Here is a 19,208-nt window from a genome sequence, read left to right on the forward strand (position 1 = left end):
AGCATGAGGAACCAGGAGCTCAAGGAGGCCATTAGGTATCTGACTTCATGGATTTTTTTCAAGAGGGAGAAATGTTCCACCTCTCTCCACAAATGACTCCCGCACTATTTGATTCCATCTGCTTTTTTGTGTGTTTTGTTATTGGCTTTGTGTTTTTAATGATTACATTTCTCATCATTGCTGTTGATATTGTCATTTATGGTTTTTATGCTCCTACACAAAGGTTTCACTTGTGTCACTACACCTGAGACATTTACGTCTTAGTTTCACCTGGTTCCCTTCTAAAAATGTATTTCACAGTGGCTCAGAGCTGGCCTCTTTCACAGAGTCTCCGTTAACAAAGCAAGATCTCCCTGGTGCAGTGCTTTAATGCTGGGGTCTTTCTCCAAACATGCCTGAGGAAATTCACCCCTGAAGGTCTTCCTCCTCCATGTGTCCAGGAATAAAAAGCTGACTGTCCGTTTGTAACATTTTAGAGATATTGGACTGGATTTAGGAGTCACCAGTCGGTGTCTGGTGAGAGGTAAGATCGTGGGTTTAACTGAGGGACGTACCCCAGCCCTTCACACAGATGACATAAAGGCCACCCATCCTGTGGGAGGGGAATCTGGAGCTGTCTGGAGAGGCTGGTGTTTCTCCAGGGACAGCATGTTCCTGGGGTTGTGCTGGGATGGCAGAGGTCAGAAGGATGGGGTCTGGGGCCTCAAGCAGAGGCCATGTGCAGACCTCCTCTGGGCACTCTCCCGTTCCTCCCCACCTGTCTACAGCAGGAATTCCCACAGAGGGACAGACACGTCCAGGTGTGGCCACACCACGGCTCACTGAAAGGGCATGAAAAGTCAAGCTGTCTGGGTAGCCCTCTCCTCCTAATCCATCCCTGTGTGCAGCTGGCCTCGTTCATGGTCAGCATGCGCCACTGCCTCATGTGGTGTCCCTCATAATGCGTGGGCCCTTCTCCTCAAGGTCACTGCTCATCCTGTCACGTCCCACCTGGCACTGTAATACGGTGTTTTTCTTCCCCCTGATGCAGGACTGGCCACTTCTCTTTGTAAAACTTCAGCAGTTTCTTCTGGCTGACTCCCAGAATTTCCCAAGGTCCCCCTGGACTGAAGATCCATTTTGTTCGTTCTTCATGTTTGCGTGCAGGCAGCTCACCATGGTTGTGGTGATGCATCAGCACAAGATAACAGCACGAGGAGTTGCAGGGCACTACAGGGAATTAAAGACATTCCTAATTTTGTACTGTCCAGCAGAGGAATTGTCACGACAGCTATGTTAGAAACATCTTTGTGCCCCGTAGAGAGGGCACAAAGCAAGCAAATGTAGGGCCTGTGGGGAAAGAGAAGCTGGGCTGTTTGTAGAGGAATCTATGACAATGGTTAAAGAAAAGAACTTGGGAAGGGGAAAGAGGAAAAAGGAAAACCGAAAGTTCAACTCCAGCACAGAACCACGGAACCCTGGAGGCTGGAAGGCAGCCAGCTTCCACCTTCTCTGTGCTTCCTCTTCAGGCTTGATGTTACTCAGAGCTCTTTTCTCATGCATGCCAGCCTCCTGCCACCTTGGCATGACTTCCTGCATGTTGGCATGGACCATTCTGGATGACGAAGAGGTGATCCTTGACCACCAAAAAGCTCTCTGCAGGACCCACCTGGCCACAGACATCCTCTGATCCAAGGTTATCAAAATCTACCTCCCTAACTCTTATGCCCATCAGTCTTTATCGTATGAGAATGAATTAACTTTCTTAAGATATATAGCTAGCTAGCTCCCATTGTGTACTGATTTATCGTGCTTGGGTAAGTGAGTTAAAGGACGTCAGCTCATCACAAGGAGCAGAAGAACAGCCCTGCCCTCAAAATAAGGACTTCTCAGAATCATTCAGCTGTCCATGAAGGATAAAAGATACCCCTGGAGAACCGAGATAATGCCAGTATCCTCGTCCCTCTTACACACCTTTGAAACTCTCCCAGTGTCCAGCATCACAGACAAGTAATTAGCAATAGACCAACTCCGGGGACGTCTGGATCAATAGACAAGCCGCGAGAAGGCTGATGGCTGATGGAGCTGCAGAGATATAGCTACTTTGTGCAGTTTTACTGTGATTAGTAATTGGTACTCCGTGTGTGTGTTAGTTAGTCATTAGTCAAATAATAAGGTACCTGAATGCTTGAATGGCATAAGAACCCTGTGTTTAACCGCATTTGAGGTACCCCAATTGAGCTCAGACACCTCATGCACATGACTAAATATTTACACTTGCACCTCTGTACTTTGTGTCCTAGCCTCTCTGCTCGGTCAGCACGGGCCACTTGCAAATTTTCATAACACAAGTGACTGATTGCCACTGCAGTGGGACAAGGTCTCTCCCTTCTCCATGCAGTAGATGTGAGGCAGTTTAGAACACAAGACACGTCACACCAGGGTCTCCACTCATGTGTTGCACTCTCAAAGTGCTGTTTTTTCTCTTGCCCAACATTTACTCGCCCTCTTCATAATACAGTCAAGGAACAGGCCAAAAAATCTCGTGGGGGACCTGTCAGCAGCACCTTGTCATTCATGGAGATCACCTTCACCTTTGTCAAAGGCCCTTGAGGGCTGCAGAGACACCACTGACAAAAACCCTCTTTCTTGCCAGGGCCGCCCTTCCCAGCCCTGTTTCTCTCTGTTCTTGCAGACAGCAGGCTTTGCTCACCATCAACATCCAATTTCAGCTTTAAGCTTCCAGGTGCCGTCCACTTGACCGTGTCTCTGCCGTGAAGCAAAGCCTTTGCACACAGAAGGTCTTCAATGCTTGGTACCAGGTTTCCTTTAAGAGACGTCCGAGCTTGGCCTGGAGCTACACCTGAGGTGCCACAGCCCAGATGTGCACCAAAACTCTCAGCCAGGGGAAGAGGCAAGTTGAGAGAGAGCCTGTGCTTTTTGACTTTGACAGAGGAACTGCCAAGGCGTGGTGGGACAAGGCACACAGCTTGGGGTGCTGCAATGGATGGCTACAGGCTTTTCAGGAGAGACAGGCTGGAAGGATCAGGAGTGGGGTTTCCTGAAAGTGAAGCCGTTAACTGGATGTATGGCGCAACTCCTTGGGGCAGGTGAAGAGTTTGGTGAGCCTTTGTGGGGGAGGGTGAGAGGAGAGGCCAGTAGAAGTGTCCTGTCATGGTGGGAGATAAGGAACCCACAGTCAGGATGAGGAAGAGGGTATAGTCTTTCTGAAGGATCCCAGGGAAGCGTCTGGCTGTACGAGCCTGGGTCTCGCTGGGGACTGCCATGATACTGGCAGCTTCTGAAAGAGGAGCACAGCAGCATGTACAGTCCAGGTGGTTTCTGGAGTGTCTTAGGACAACGTCTTAGCACAGCTGCCAGATGGGCCAACAAAAATAATGCCAACCTTGATGTGATACCTGCAATGCAGGAAGAGCTGGTCAGAGACGTGAAGATTGGCTGTCGTGACCCTGAAGTAGTGGGGTCCCAGCACTCCAGGGCAGTGAGGAAGCAGAACAGAAGACTGCAGACGCTGGACCTCAGAGGTCCTTTTGCCTTTGGCCTACGCTGAGGAGTTTTCGTGGGGATCCAATGGTCAGGAGCATTGAAGGTGGCGCAAAGCTCTGTACAGCTGGTCTTCAAGGACAGCATCCTCCAAGGAGAACATTGGCCTGTATCAAAACTCAGTTTGAAACCTGAAAGTAAATTCAGGGGAATCATAACGAGATTTCCAACTTCAGGAATTCTTACAGAAGAAAACAAAGATATTAGTTGGACACTGCTGTATTGAGTTAGAGTAGGGAGAGAGAGTTCCGAGACACTCTATGCCTTTTTTGCCTCAGACTTCCCCAGCAAGGTCTCTCAGGGCTTTGTGCCTCGAGGCAAGACTCTGGACAAGAACAGCCAATGGCGGATAGGAATGAAATCAGGATCTACTGGAGCAAACTCAACCACTACCAGTACATGGGAATGGACGGGGTACATCCAGAGGTGCTGGAAAGTAAGAGAATGTCACAGTGAGGCCACTCTCCATCATCTTGGAAAGGTCCTGGAGGCTGGCGGGACTCCCTGACATCTGGCAAAAAGTAAATGCTGCATGCATCTTTCAAAAGGGTCCAGAGAAGGAGGTGGGGAGCTAAAGGCTGCTTAGCTTCCCTTTAGATGAGGAACATGTCCCAAAGCATGTTCTCTCGCACTGCATTTCTGGGTGCCTGAAGGAGACGGTGCCTGGATGAACTCAGGGAACATGTACACCGGTTACGGTTTGGCACTTGGAGGGCCATGGTGTTATGCCATTGTACGCCCCATAAAGATTTGGCCATCTCAAAAAAAGGGACGATAGGAGGGAAGTGCTAGCAGGTGGGACCATTGCTTGACTGCAAAGAGATAAAGGCAGGATCTATCCAACGTATCCAACCTTCATTGATCCCAGCCTCTTTTAGATAGAAGATATAGATGTGAAATATATTAAAATAAACTTGTCCTCGGAACACAGTCTGGGATCTGTGCTTGACAGGAAAATGTGTTTTCTATTGGTCTAAGGCCATCCAGAATGGAAAGTGAACTTCAGGGCAGGGAATGGGGACTTGACATACAGCTGAGGCATGTCTTCTCTGTATTGAACTCTGCCTGCCTTTGATTTCCTTTGTTGGCAATTAGGAAACACCATTCTGTGTCAGCTCGTTTTCAAGGTAAAGCAGGTGGGAACCGGTGCCAAGGAGTGGAAACACGCAGCTACGGACTGGAGTGGAGAAAGCTCAGGTTTGAACAGGCTGCTGTCAGTCCTGGTTGCCAGGTGAGAGACATGGTGAGATTGAGACAAAGCCTGTCCACGGAGTGTTTGCAATAAAGGGTCTTGCCTTAAAGGGTCTTGAGGCTCCATTAGCAGAAATTCAGGACCAATATGAACTGGAGATTGCTGGCATCATTTATTGTGTAAGAAGAAAAAATAAAGAACAAAATAAGAAGGAAGCAATCCTTTCTTATGGTTGTTTAGTATTGAAATGTATTCATCTGAGAACTCTCTAATTAAGCACAGAAGAACTGAGGAATCCAGGAAGACTATGCACAGAGACTTGGCTGGTTATGGCATTTTGTATGGAAATGAGTCCTCTCCAGCCAAGATCCTGTAGACCCTCAAACACTGGGCAAGCCTCTAGAGAAGTAAAACTCAGCAGCAAACCCCAAGATGGTGAGGGTGTTACCAGGCCCCACTGATGCCCATCACTGGAGACACCATGGAGGGAATGACCGGACAAGATTCCTGTCCCTGGGGACCGGTGAAGCAGAAAGTCAGAAGCACTGGTTATAGGTGGAAAATCAAATGTGGAGGTGGCTCTGAAAACCTTTGATGCACTTCATCAATGGAGATAGCTACGCCCTGTCCCCTGTCCCTTGGGGATTTGCCAGAGCCTGTGAGATTCCAACAGTTCACCCACCTTCTTCCAAAGCCCTGATAATGTTCCCCTCACACAGAAGATGCCTTAGCCCCCCGACTTGCTTGAACCTTCTGGTGGAAGTTCCAATATGAACTGGTGCCAAAGGCAGCCAAGTGGTGTGCTACATCTGACATTGCCAATGCATTCTTCTTTTTCAATCCCTTTGGCAGCAGGGTGCAGGCCACAGTTTGCTTTCACGTGGTGTCCAATGCACCTGGAATGCCCCCAGTGACAGGACAAGAGGTACTTGAACATAAGAAGTTCCATCCAAACATGAGGAGGAACTTCTTGACTTTGAGGGTGGCAGAGCACTGGAACAGGCTGCCCAGAGACGTGGTGGACTCTCCTTCTCTGGAGACTTTCAAAACCCGCCTGGACGCATTCCTGTGCAACGTGCTCTAGATGAACCTGCTCCGGCAGGGGGGTTGAACTACGTGATCTCCAGAGGTCCCTTCCAACCCCTACCATTCTGTGATTCTGTAATCGACTATCCTACGGTTTGCCATGGACTAATCCAAACTGCACTGGAACAGCGTGATACCCCTGAACATGTACAATACATCCATGATCTCATCATGTGGGGCAACAAAGCAGAAGTGTTTGAAAAGGGGAAAAGAGCAATTGAGATTCTTCTGAAAGCTGGTTTTGCCATAAAAGAAGCAAGGTCAAGGGACTTGCAGAGAAGATTCAGTTCTTGGGAATAAAATGGCAGGATGGATGCCATCATGTCCCTACGGATGCGGTCAACAAGATTGCAACCATGTCTCCACCAGCTAAGAAGAAGGAAGCACAAGCTTTCTTAGGCCTTGTGGGATGCTGGAGAATGCATATTCCAGGTTGTAATCAGCTTGTGAGCCCTCTCTATGGAGTAACCTGAAAGAAGATCTATTCTGAGTGTGGCCTTGAGCAACAGCAACCCTTTGAGCAGATCAAACAGGAGATAGCTCGTGTGGTAGCTCTTGGGTCTGTCCAGACAGGACCAGCCGTGCGTAATGGTCTCTACAGTGCAGCTGGGGCACGTGGTCTCACCTGGAGCCTCTGGCAGAAATCATCGGGAGAAACCTGAGGTCAACCTCTAGGCTTTGGAGATGAGGGTATTGAGGATCGGAAGCCCTCAACACCCCAACCGAAAAAGAGATCCTGACAGCGTATGAGGGGGTTTGAGCCACTTCAGAAGTTGTTGATGGGCAAGCACGGCTCCTCCTGGCACAGCAGTTGCCTGTGCTACACTGGATATCCCCTCCACACATCACGCGACTGACGCTACATGGACTAAGCGGGTAGTGCTGATCACACAGTGAGCTCGACCAGGGAAACCAAACCTCCAGGAACCCTTGAAGAGATTACGGACTTTCCAGAGGTCATAGATTTTGGAGCAACTCATGAGGAGGTGGCTCATGCCCCGGTGGCACCCTCATACAATGAGTTGTCATCTACTGATGAAAGGTGTGAAAGGCAGGGCCAGAAGGCTGGATGCCTCTCCCAAAGCTGGTATCAGGAGCACACCCAAGGGACTGTTCCATGAAAAGTCCTCATGGTGTTCTGGGGTTCTCCACAGACTCAGGGGGACAGGGTCAGAGTTGCAGGGGGATCTGTTAGGGACCAAGGGCTGGACGAAGAGAGTTCCCTTCTTGGTGGCACATGTCCAAGCAGAGTGCACATGGTCTTCGATTGTTCTTCCTGGTACTGTCCCGCTTGTGGTATGGGTGATGGCCACTGCTATCCTGGAGAGGAACTTGGAGTTGCCAGGAGAGCTCATGGGATCTCCCGGAAAAGTAGGTGAGTCTGGGTGAGCAGTGAGTGGCACCTCATCAAATGAGTGACCATCCAAGGTGGAGTGTCCTTGAAGGAAAGGTGAACCTAAAGAGCCCATGGGCTAACAAGGCCCCTGCAATGCCAGGAGCCAGCAGGCCAAAGGGACAAAAGACTAGACAATGGTTCAGCCCACTGTCCTGGAGACCCTGTGGGACCGATCTAGGGCAGCCCTTCCCTGCCCTTTGTGACACTAAAGACACCCCATTGTCCTGCCAAGCCCTGTCCTTGTCTACTGAGCAATCAGGGAAGATGGAAGGGGACTCAGCAGCGGTGATCCCTTTCTGGCTGGGGCTGCTCCCCACCTTGACCAGCATGGCGAGTGCAGGGTCACCCCATGGCCCCAGGGCACCACAGCCCCCTCCCTCTGCAGAGCAGCACCGCCAGCTCAGGTCCCTGCAGGAAGCATGGGGTGGGAACCAGGAATGTCCAGCCAGGCCAGCCTGGACACACTCACCTGGGGAAAGGCTTTCTGGGGAGAAAGGGTGACCAGGGAGAAGAGCAAGGGAGCATTTCTGTGCCTGCAGGGAGGAATCCATGGGAAGGAGAAACCTCTTCCTGCAGGCCCCCACTCTGGGCAGGCTGCTCTGTGCCTGGAGCAGGACTCTTGTGCTGGCCTGGGGAGAGGGGCTGGCACTGAGGGGACACAGACCATCTGTGGCCCAGGCACTGGGGGAGGCCACCAAAACAGGAGGGCTGAGGGGGACAGAGCCCTGAGGGCTGCTGGGGTACTTTGCCAGGGAGGTGTCTCCCCACCCTTGAGCACACCTGTCCCATGTGGTTCCAGCACGGTGGGGCCATTGGACCGTTAATGGGGCATCAGGGCCCGCCTTCCCATTGCTCTCCGGTTTCCCATCCCCTTACTCCTCGCTCAGTCACATCCCTCTAAACTCCCCAGGTGCTGCTTTGAGCTTCAGGCAGTTGGAAGAATGCCCTGGTCTTTCAGCAGGCTGATAATCTCTTCAGCCAAATCCTTCCATGTGTTTATATCTGTCATATCCCATCCATCTCTCCCATACTTGGAGTGAGGTTATTCCTTTTGGTTGGTGACCCTCACTGGAGGAGGTTCACCAGGTTGAAGAAGCCCATGTCCCTCATCGTCCCCACACAGGGCTTATGCGCTAAGCCCCAATCCTCAAAACTAAGAAATTCCAACTGAACTCAAGAAAACAGGTTTTGGCATCAAGAACCCTGGCACGGGCTGCCCTGAGAGGCTGTGGAGTGTCCTGTCGTGGAGATACTAAAACCCAGCCTGGACATCTTCTTAAGTGACCTGCTCTGGCTGACTCCCTCTAGGGCAGCAGGAATGAACTAGACGATCTCCAAAGATCCCTTTCAATCTACATGATTCTGTGAGGACATGGCAGTCCAGCAACATCTAGGGTAGATGCTTGTGAGGTCCCTTCTGCCTGAGAACCCAACAGGCCAGCAGCAGGCCAAGGCCTGGCGTGTTGATTGTGAGGTCACCGCTGCTATAACGGCAGGAACCTGGTGGCAGGCCAACCCCCGGCTCAAGGCTGGGTTCGGTGCCTACGAGGTCATTTCTCCATGAGTACCTGACAGGCCAGCAGCAGGCACGTGGTGTGGATGTTGGTTATGAGGTCAGTGCTGCCACAATCTCTGATAGGCCAGAAGCAGGCAGATATTGATTTGGAGGTCACTTCTGCCTGAGTCCTTGATAGCCCCGCAGCAGGCAAATGGCCTGAATGCCAGTTGTGAGGCTGCTGCTGCCTGAGGACCTGAGAGACCATGAGCAAGCTCGTGGGTGTTTGAAGCCCTGTGTTCCAGAGCACCCCTTAGGCCAGCAGGTTGAAGACCAGGCTTGGTTCTTGTGAGGCCCCAAGTATGGGACATGCCAGCAGCATGCGTATGAATGCAAGACACAGTATGGGACACGCCAGCATGTATGGAACACACCAGCAGCTAGAGGTCGCTTGTGGGATCACTGCTGCTTGGGCACATGATTATCCAGCAGCAGGCTCATGACTGGGGTCTGTGTTTGTGAAGTCATTTCCTTCTGAATACCTTTGTAGGCCAAAATGAGGCTTGTGGCTGTGTTTGGAGCCTGTGTGGTCTCTTCATCTTGGAAACTTTCTGGACTCTAACATAGGTGGTGGGACATCCACACTAATGGTCCCAAGGCTTCTTCCAGCTTTTACTTTCTGAGCAGTGAAATCTCTTGGGATTTCTCTTCCATGGGTTGAGGTTTCTGGGCTCACTGGTAGGGCGTCCAACAAAGCTAAGATGCCTGGGCATGAAGAGTGAAATATTTATTAATATACAAACAGTGATTTAACAAAATTAGTAGTGAACGCGACAGTGTTTTATGGGATGTGATGACAAGGTACACTTGATTCTTTATTGCATAGAGGACAGGGTCGGACAAGCTGTCAGGGAGACCCTCCCGTTGAGTCATGAGGCTCAACTTGCTTTCTAAACTCCTTCTCGGAGAGGAGTCTGCCTGAGGCTGGATCCAATGCTAGTCCCAGCCTTGGTTAACGGTTTATGTCTAAAGGATTATATATGTGCAATCAATCCTTTCTATCACTTAGCTAAGATTTCACAGTTTAACGTTCTATTAATCACCTACCGAGAATCTGTTGTGGCAAGGAATCTCTCGACGTCTAGGAGGAGAACCTTAAGCGAGCATCCCTGCTCAAGGGGAGATCCTGGCGTGCAGCCCACCGCCGTGCAGGAGAGCTCCAAGCACTCTTGGGCTGTCCACTATTTATAGAGTAAGAAAATTGACCTACAGTCATATTCGCATGGGAACAAAATATCTAGGCCTCCACTCCAGACAGTGTGTTGGCTGTGTTGCCAGCCATCCCCCAAAGTCCAGGTGACACTCATCACACCTCCCACTGATGGTTATGGCTTGAGCAGGAGCTGGGGAGGGGCAGAAGCGGGAGAGCGCAGCGCCACAAGATGCGGCACACAGGGACGTGGTTTAGTGGTGGACCTGGCAGGGTTGGGTTTACAGTTGGACACAATGATGTTAAAGATCCTTTCCAACATAGATGATTCTATGAGTCTGTGATTGTTTTGAGCCTCAGGACTCTGTTTCCTCCTCGCCCCTTCTCTGGGAGGCCAGGAGGCGTCACAGAATTTTCCTGCACTTGGCATTGCTCCCCCTCACATCCCTCTGCCCCAGGAAGAGCCCTGGGCCACAAGTGAGGGACAGGATCTGCCTTGCCAGGGCCTGGGGCTGAGGGCTTGGCCTTTCTGCTGCATCAAACCAACCAAGGGTTTCTTCAGCATTACAGCCACCTGCACTCTGCCTTTGCCCACCTGCAATCACAGCCTCCAATTATCTGCTCTAACGAGTCCCTGGGGAGGCTTTGTCAGGAATGGCCCTCAGTGGGGCTCATTAATGCTTCCAGGTACTTGGAGTTTGACTTCTGATTTCTTGAGCACTCTGTTCAACCTTCTCTCAGTATCTGAGGTCTGTGGACTCAGCAGCAAATACCCCATGGGGCTCATTAAAAGACAGAAAGCCTTAACAAGCTTCTCTTTTTGTAATTTTCTTCAAGACTTGTACAGCTAATTGGAGAGGTTTCATAGTGTAATGAAGTAGGAAGATTTCAAAATGCATCTGATAAAAATGATCTTTTCTGTTAAAGGATATATTTTATTACTTTTCACTTTGCAGAAGAGGTGATAGAAGCATTCTCTGATTGATATTGGTGCAGAGTGTTTCCTCAGGAAGTCTGGACACCTAGGTAAAGCAGTCCCTTGATGTCCATCGCTGGATGGACAGCCTTGCTCCTCACCTCCCCAACCTCACCATTTCTGACATTGCCCACCTGGGACTTGCATCACTGCTCCTTGCATCAGACTTCTCCACTGGTCTCTGCAGCTGCAGGTTACAGCTCCATTGCTCCATCTCCCACCTGAGCCCCTTAGAGACCTGGCTGCACCCAGGCACAGGAGAATTTTCCCCATTCTTCAGAAAAGAAAAGTAAAGCACAATCAGTTTTCATAAACAATAAATGATATTCTGTAATCATATGCTAAGTACAAGCTACCACTAATGAAGTTGATTTCTACAAGGGATAAACTTAGGTAGTTAGATAAAAAATGATAGATATAAACATAATTAAAGAGCTGGCTAAGGAGGCAATTAGCCTGTTGAGAGACAGTCAGGCTGTTCAGTCCCTGAAGGTGAAAGCAGCAGAGTGGGCGAGAGGTACCTGGATGAACAAAGAGTAAATGGAGAAGAAAACTGAAGAATTACGGAAAGGGCCTTTGCCTAGACAGTCTGGATCTGAAAAGGTGACTTTAGAAATGGTCACTGTATCAGGACAAGTAGACAAAAAATTAGAGAAACTAACTGCGCTGTGTAACAGGGAGAATAGTTGTAATGGCGTCACAGGGAACATCAATATTTCTTTGGAATATCCTTTCTGAGAGGTCATGGGATTGGCAGAGGTCTCTTGTGAGAGAGGACAAGCAAGTGGTGCACCCATCTTTGGAAGAATCCAACACTGCACCCCAGGGAACCAGAGGCTGCACAGGCTCACATCGGTGAGGAGCGGGCCATCAGTTGGAGTCCTCTTGGGTGACATCTGTGGGCACCAACAGCAGAACGTGTCCAAAACCCATCAGCATGGACTTACCAAGGGTCAATCATGCCTCGCCAACCTGACTGCCTTCACCATGAAGTAACTGCATTTGTGCATGAGGGCAACTCTCGCCATGTTTGTCAATAGCAATAAACTCGGAGGATCATTTGTTTACCAATTAATTTACCAATTACTGCCATGGGCAAAACAGACCCAACTTGGGAAAATTCATTAAATGTATTTCCAATTGATTGTAACAGAATAGGACAGTGAGAAATAAAACACAATTCAAAACACCTTCCCCCCTCCCTCCCTCCCTTCTTCCCAGGCTCAACTTCATTCCTAACTCTTCTACCTTTGCCCCGAGTGGCACAGGGGGGTTGTGGAATGGGAGTTGCCGTCAGTTCATAACACTTCGTTTCTGACCTTGCCCAAATGTGGGTCCTTCCCACTGACTGCAGTTCTCCACAAACTGCTCCAGTGTGGATCCTTTCCACAGGGTACAGTCCTTCAGGCGTGGACTGCTGCAGTGTGGGTCCCCCACAGGCCACAGGTCCTGCTGCAAAACCTGCTCCAGCATGGGCTCCTCTCCTTGGGCAGCAGGTCCTGCCAGGAGCCTGCTCCACCGGGGTCCTCCATGGGCTGCTGGTCTAACGCTCCTAAAGGAAAAAGGCCAGCCCAGCACGGCTTCTCTTCTGGACCAGACCACAAGAAGTCCCGGAGGATGGCTGTTTCCTATGCCCGTGGGACTTGAGAAAACTCAGAAGACTCCAGTGTTTTGGGTATTGCTGAACAGAGTTTGCATGGTGTCAAGGCCTTCTCTGTTTCTTTGTTCTGCTCCCTCCAGTGAGTAGGTGGGAGGTGAGAAAGAAGTTGAGAGGGGACCCAGCCAGGACCGCTGATCCAAACTGACCAGAGGCATATTCCATACCATATGACCTCATGCTCAGGAATAAAAGCTTGAGGCACAGGAGGAAGATGGTGGGGTTTTTTATTGTTTAAGGAATCTGCTGCTTGGAGACTGGCTGGGCATTAGTCTGCTTGTGGGAGGTGTTGAGTGATGGTCTCCGTTTCACTTGTTGAGGTTTTTTTAATCTCTTCTCTTCACCAGTTAAATTGTTATGTTGACCCCAAACTTTTCACACTTTATTTCTTCCTTGTCCCACTTGTGAAGGGAGAAGAAAGTGTGAGCGACTGTGTGGCTGCTGGGCTATTGGCTATTGGCCATGGTCAACACATCACAGCAAGGAAGATTGTGATAGCTGGGAGCGAGTTCAGCGGTTGGCCACCAAGATGCTTAGGGGCTGAAGGGGAAGGGCCTTCTTTAGCCTGGAGAAGGGAAGGTCTTGGGAAGCTCATTGCAGCCTGTGTGTCCCTATGGGGACATTTTCAGGGCCATGGAGCCAGGCTTGTGACAGTGGTGCTTGGCAGGAGGTTAATAGACAATGGTCAGATGTTGAAATAAGGAAGGTTCAGGACAAAGAAAATGAGAATCTTTTTCTCTGTGGGGGCATCCAAGCATTGCAGGAGGTTTCCCAGTGACATTGTGCCATCTCTGTCCTTGGATGTTTTCCATCTCCTACGGGATAAAACCTTGAGCAACATTTGACCAGCATTGGTCATGCCTTGAGGCATTTGACCAGCTTCCTGAACAAAGCTATCAGTATGCCATGCCTCCTGAGATTCCTGGGAGCAGCCACTTTCTTGTCTTTCTTGTTCTTCTACAAACTTCTCCACATCTCCAGACCAAGTGGTGATTTAGGCTGTAAAGAGAATGGAAACAAAGCCTCTGGCTTGGTTACTATCAACTTAATTGCTAAAAGAGAGTGAGATGGAGGGATCTCAGAGCTTCCAGATTCCTGTGGAAGGTTGAAGGCCTCCAAGAAAGGAGTTGAAAATAAGAGTGTTGAACTAGCCTAGCCTTTAAATCACTTCACATGGGATGCTTCTGCTTCCCACTTTCAGTCATTGGCACCCAGAAACCTCACATGCTTTTCTTCCTCTCCTCCCCAAACCTGACCAAGTGACATGAAGAAAGAAAGCAGAAAGGCCCTAGGCCCCTGTGAATCAGCTGGGGTCTGGCACTTGGAGGGCCGCTCAGTGAATGGCAGTTCTTTCGTGGTCCACCCGATAAAGAATCAAGCTGGGAAGTCAGCCTGCAAGAGCAAACCAACAAGGTCCATGGACAGGCAAGGCTGTGTCTGGAGAACCTTTACACCTACAGCGTAGATCAAGCTGGGGCTGAACCTCAGGCCTGGGCTTAAAGGGGATCCTGAGCTGAGGGACAGAGGGGTGGGAGGAGGCCCCAGGTGAAGCTGCTCAGGGCCATGAAGGCCTGTGGATATTTTCAGGGCCCTGACATGGTTTCCATGGGAGCCCACCTGCCAGTGCCCTCAGTAGGCCTCCTTCCGTACTGTCCAGGGCCTGTGCTCTGCTCCTCTCCTTCCCTGTTCCCCTGGAGATCTGGGAGACCACCATTTGATGGTCACTACAGCCAAGGCTGAGACTGGTCTTCACATCTCTGACCAGCTCTGCCTCTTGGCAGTACCAGCTCCACTTGAGCATCAGTGTGGCCCATTTGGCAGCTGTGCTAAGAACCATCAGCATGGACTTACCATGGGTAAATCAAAGAAAAAGGAAGCCTACAGAAGGTGGAAGCAAGGACAGGTAGCCTGGGAGGAATACAGAGAAATTGTCCAAGCAGCCATGGATCATGTCAGGAGAGCCAAAGCCCAGAGAGAGTCAAATCTGGCCAGAGGCATCAAGGGCAACAAGAAAGCCGAATAAAGAACACGGACTTCACAGTATCCAAGTGCTGTTGTGTAGAGTTCTTTGTTTCAACACCAAGCTGTGTGAAGCAGTTGACAAGCTGGAGGGATGGGATGCGATCCAGAAGGACCTGGACAGGCTTGAGAGATGGGCCTGTGTGGACCTCATGAAGTTCAACCAGGCCAGGTGCAAGGTCCTGCACGTGGGTCGGGGCAATCCCAGGCACAAATACAGGCTGGGTGGAGAATGGCTTGAGAGCAGCCCTGAGGAGAGGGACTTGGGTGTGCTGGTGGATGAGAAGCTCAACGTGAGCCAGCAATGTGCACTCGCAGCCTGCTCCGGTGTGGGTCCCCCACAGGCCACACTTCCTGCCAGAAACCCTGCAGAGGCATGCTGGAGTGGATGGCAGGTGGACACAAAACGATGGATGAGATTCCCACAACGAGAGTAAAAGCTGCAGTCCCCAAGGCCAGAGAGAAACAGGCCTTGGCTGCGCAGCCCTGGCAGGAGAGGGGTTTGCTGTCCCAGGTTACTCTGAAGCACTGTGGAGCTGATCTGCAAGAAGGACAAGCTGCTGCTGAGAAAGTCCCTGGGGGAGGACAGCTTGTGATCTAGGCACACTGTGGGCATCATGCTGGGGGCTGACTGGCTAGATAGTGGCTCTGCAGAGAAGGACCTTGGGGTCCTGGAGGACAAACAGCTGAGCATGAGCCAGCAATGCACCACCATGACAAAGGCCAACAGCCTCCTGGGCTGCATCAGGGAAAGCATTGCTGGCAGATGGAGGGAGGTGACCTTCCCCTCTCCTTGGCACTGGTGAGGCCACACCTGGAGTGCCCACACCCTGCACACTCACACAACTTAGCTCTACACTGACATTTTCCTCTCCCAGGCTTTTACCAGCCCATCCCAGCTGTTCCTCATCTCTCTCCAGAGCCCTTGCCCTCTCCTCTGCCCAGCCAAGCACAGCTGCCCAGTCTGGGCTGGTCCCACAGCAGTGCCCACCACAGTTGCTGCAGAGCTCTCGGCACTCACTCCACAGCCCCAGCTCCTCTGAAGGGCACACAGCCCCTGGGGGGCAGACAAGGAGCTCAGCCTCCCCATCAGCCCCAGGCTAGTGCTGGCCTCAAGGCAATGAGGAAAACAGGCTAGTCACTCTCTGCCTCTCCTGATAGCCTTTTGAGGTGACCCCCAACCCTGAGTGAATTTGCCCCCTCCTCTGCTCACATCAGCCCCGCTCCCCAGGACAGCACGACATTCCTTGGCCCTGAGGGTCCTCCGGCAGCTCCCACACCTCTCCAGCCTCCCTTTCCCACGCCTACCGGATCCACACTGACTTTCTGGGCATTGCAGAGTCCTTGTTTGTTCATACCTCAGTTTAGTGTTTTGCTTGTGGGGGACTTCACCTCTGTGGATGTTTCATCTCCTGTGTCTTCATTCACTCCCAGCTCAGGGCACGTGGTGAGTCCCCATCCTCTCCTCACACGTCCAAATTCATTTCCATAGAGTCTGCTGTATGCCATAAGTCCTGACACATGTGAAGCAGCCTGAGGAGGTAATCGGGAGCTCATGCACCATCTCCACTACCACTGGAGACAAGAAGAGAGCCTTTCAAACCAGAACATTTGGTCCACGGAACCCAATAGTACAGTGAGCTTAACCCCAAACACAGGGAGAACACAGGGAGAAGAGACTCTTTGAAAGACCAGTTCGTTGGACATTTTATTGGCAGCACCTTTGGAGGAAGCACCTAGCATCCAGGCACTGCACCTGGGAGATGCCTTTTTCTTGAAGAGCTGCTATTAGGCAGGTCACCTTTGACACAGTGTTGTGCAAGGCTCAGACACAACTGGAACGAACCTCAAGACAAGTGGTACAAACCCAGAAAATTATACAGAAGCAGGATGACTGCAAGAGAAAAAAGCAGGCTTATTGCCTAACAGAAAGTCTAGAAAACATGCGGAGAAGGGGAGACAATTTATTAATGGTGAAACAACGTCCATTGAGCCAGTTTCCATAGGGCATCCTTGAGCTCCTGGTTCCTCATGCTGTAGATGAGGGGGTTCAGTACTGGAGGCACCAATGAGTACAGGACTGCCACCACCAGGTCTAGAGCTGGGGAGGAGATGGAGGGGGGCTTGAGGTGGGCAAACACGGCAGTGCTGAGAAACAGGGAGACCACGGCCAGGTGAGGGAGGCACGTGGAAAAGGCTTTGTGCCGTCCCTGCTCAGAGGGGATCCTCAGCACGGCCCTGAAGATCTGCACATAGGACAGCACGATGAAAAAAAAACAACCAAAGCCTAAACAGACACTAACCACAAGAAGCCCAACTTCCCTGAGGTAGGAGTGTGAGCAGGAGAGCTTGAGGATCTGGGGGATTTCACAGAAGAACTGGTCCGCAGCATTGCCCTGGCAGAGGGGTAGGGAAAATGTATTGGCCGTGTGCAGGAGAGCATTGAGAAACCCACTGCCCCAGGCAGCTGCTGCCATGTGGACACAAGCTCTGCTGCCCAGGAGGGTCCCGTAGTGCAGGGGTTTGCAGATGGCAACGTAGCGGTCATAGGCCATAATGGTGAGAAGATAAAACTCTGCTGAAATGAAAAAGACAAACAGAAAGACCTGGGCAACACATCCTGCATAGGAGATGTCCCTGGTGTCCCAGAGGGAATTGGCCATGGATTTGGGGAGAGTGGTGGAGATGGAGCCCAGGTCGAGGAGGGAGAGGTTGAGGAGGAAGAAGTACATGGGGGTGTGGAGGCGGCTGTCACAGGCGATGGCCGTGATGATGAGGCCGTTGGCCAGGAGGGCAGCCAGGTAGATGCCCAGGAAGAGCCCGAAGTGCAAGAGCTGCAGCTCCCGTGTGTCTGCGAATGCCAGGAGGAGGAACTGGGTGATGGAGCTGCCATTGGATATTTGTCCTCTGGACATGGGGACCTGTTCGAAGAAGAGACCAAAGTCTATTCAGTTTCTCAGAAAAACTTCTGAAAGTTCCTCTCCCCTTTCAAGCAGACCTTTGGCAGGTCCCTTTCATGAGCTGTGGTTGGTGCTGGCTGAGGGTGCCGCTGGGAGCAGGGGGCTCTGCAGGATTCAGTCCTGCCTACAGCAATTGGTCGATAGGAAGACGGGGTGATCTTAGCCTACATCCACTTTTGATATCGAAGAGCTTTTCAGCATTGTCACTCCTAATTCACCCGACGGCAGAGCAAAGTTGAGGGGAATTTGTTCTGTGGATTTTGTTCCGGTTGTCACACAAGAGCTGAGGAGTTTTGGAGCATTCCTGCTGCACTCCAAGTGAAATCCTGTGGGTGCTGGCAGGCAAAGGGACTGTCCCTCAGTGAAGAGTGTGGAGAGCTGACCTGTCCCTCAGCCCTGCTCCCAGCTGCCCTGGGCAGGCACCTTTTTGAGCTTGAGGACAGTAACACCCAGGTGTTCCCCCCAGAAGACCAGGACACTGCTGAGAGCAGAGGAATCTCAACTCTCCCCTCCCAGCCAGGGACACAGAGGCCTCATTGCAGCTGCCGACCTACAGCCGTCCCGTGGCATCTCCTTGGCCTTAGCGCTGTGGTGTCTTCTCTGTCGGGTACTTAGAAAACACAGAGATGCCATGGGAGAGTTGTGACCTTCTGGAGGGCAGCCTGCAGCTCAGCAGGGCCCCCTCAGGGAAAGAGCCAAATGTCTTTAAGATGGGGTGTCCTAAAAGGTCTTTTCCAGTCAGGCACACTCTGGTGCCTGGCTCCAAAGTCCGCGAGGGGATTTGGCTGCTTTTCCTCCATGGAAACATCTGCATGGCAGGACCCAAGTGCTTGTGTCTCAGCTGAAGCTGAATCCCCATCTCCCTCTTTGTTGGTTGAGCTGTTGGGAAAGAAAGTGATGGCCGAGTGTTTGTGACGCTGAGAGTGGGGGGCTGCACTGTGTGGGAGAGGAGACCTGGGAGCTGCTGCAGGAAAGGTGCTTGCACTGCAGCGGATGGCAGGGGGGTGCCCGAATCCCCCCTCCCCTCACGTTTCTGGGATCTCCTCCCTCTCTGACAATGTTTCTGCTGCCTGGAGCTGTCTCTGCTGGGAACCGCTTCTCTGTGCCCAGGTCTCCTCCTTTGCAGTGCTCACACAAAGAGAACTCCATCCCACCTGCGATGTGCTCAGCTCTGCCCTGCAAACACCTCCTGGCAGCAGGGAACTGCTCCAGGGCATCTCTGCCTGCAGAGGGGCAAAGGGGCGGCTCAGAGAACTCAAAGGGAGTGGGCGACCCCGTGCCTTCGCAAGAGTGGGAAAATAAAGTCCCATCTCCCACTGTCCACCCAGCCAAACAAGGTGACTCATCTCAAAGCACAGACTCCTTCCCTTTCAGGTAATCCCCACTTTGACCAGCCTCTTGAAAAGCTTCCTTGGAAATGCCCTGGCAGTGATCCCCCGGGGTGCAGGGACCGTCTGCGGAAGGACAGCCCTGGGCTCCTCTGGCTGCACACCCAGTTTGGTACCCCTGCAGTCATCCCAAAGACAAGGAAACCACCGTGCCCCGACCTACTGAAGTGCAGCAGGGAAGCCCTGCTCCAGAGCACGTCCTCCTCCTCTACTTGGGAATCTCTGAGAATCCTCCTGCCAGGTCCTGCAGGCTGCGGGATGAACCAGGTCTAGGATGTCCTCCAAA

The 19,208-nt window shown here is 51.5% G+C and overlaps 1 protein-coding gene across 1 annotated transcript; it reads right to left on the reverse strand.

Annotated features, from left to right (window-relative positions):
• Nucleotides 1-8,048: 8,048 nt before the first annotated feature.
• On the reverse strand, nucleotides 8,049-17,273 carry LOC128903248 (olfactory receptor 14C36-like; the record flags this gene model as incomplete). The annotated part of the gene is made up of 2 exons (XM_054187261.1): nucleotides 8,049-8,069; nucleotides 16,632-17,273. Coding segments are annotated over 2 exons (663 nt in total), but the record flags the coding sequence as incomplete, so codon positions are not given.
• Nucleotides 17,274-19,208: the final 1,935 nt, after the last annotated feature.

Source organism: Rissa tridactyla, unplaced genomic scaffold (assembly GCF_028500815.1).
Source record: "Rissa tridactyla isolate bRisTri1 unplaced genomic scaffold, bRisTri1.patW.cur.20221130 scaffold_29, whole genome shotgun sequence".
Taxonomy (NCBI): Eukaryota; Metazoa; Chordata; class Aves; order Charadriiformes; family Laridae; genus Rissa; species Rissa tridactyla.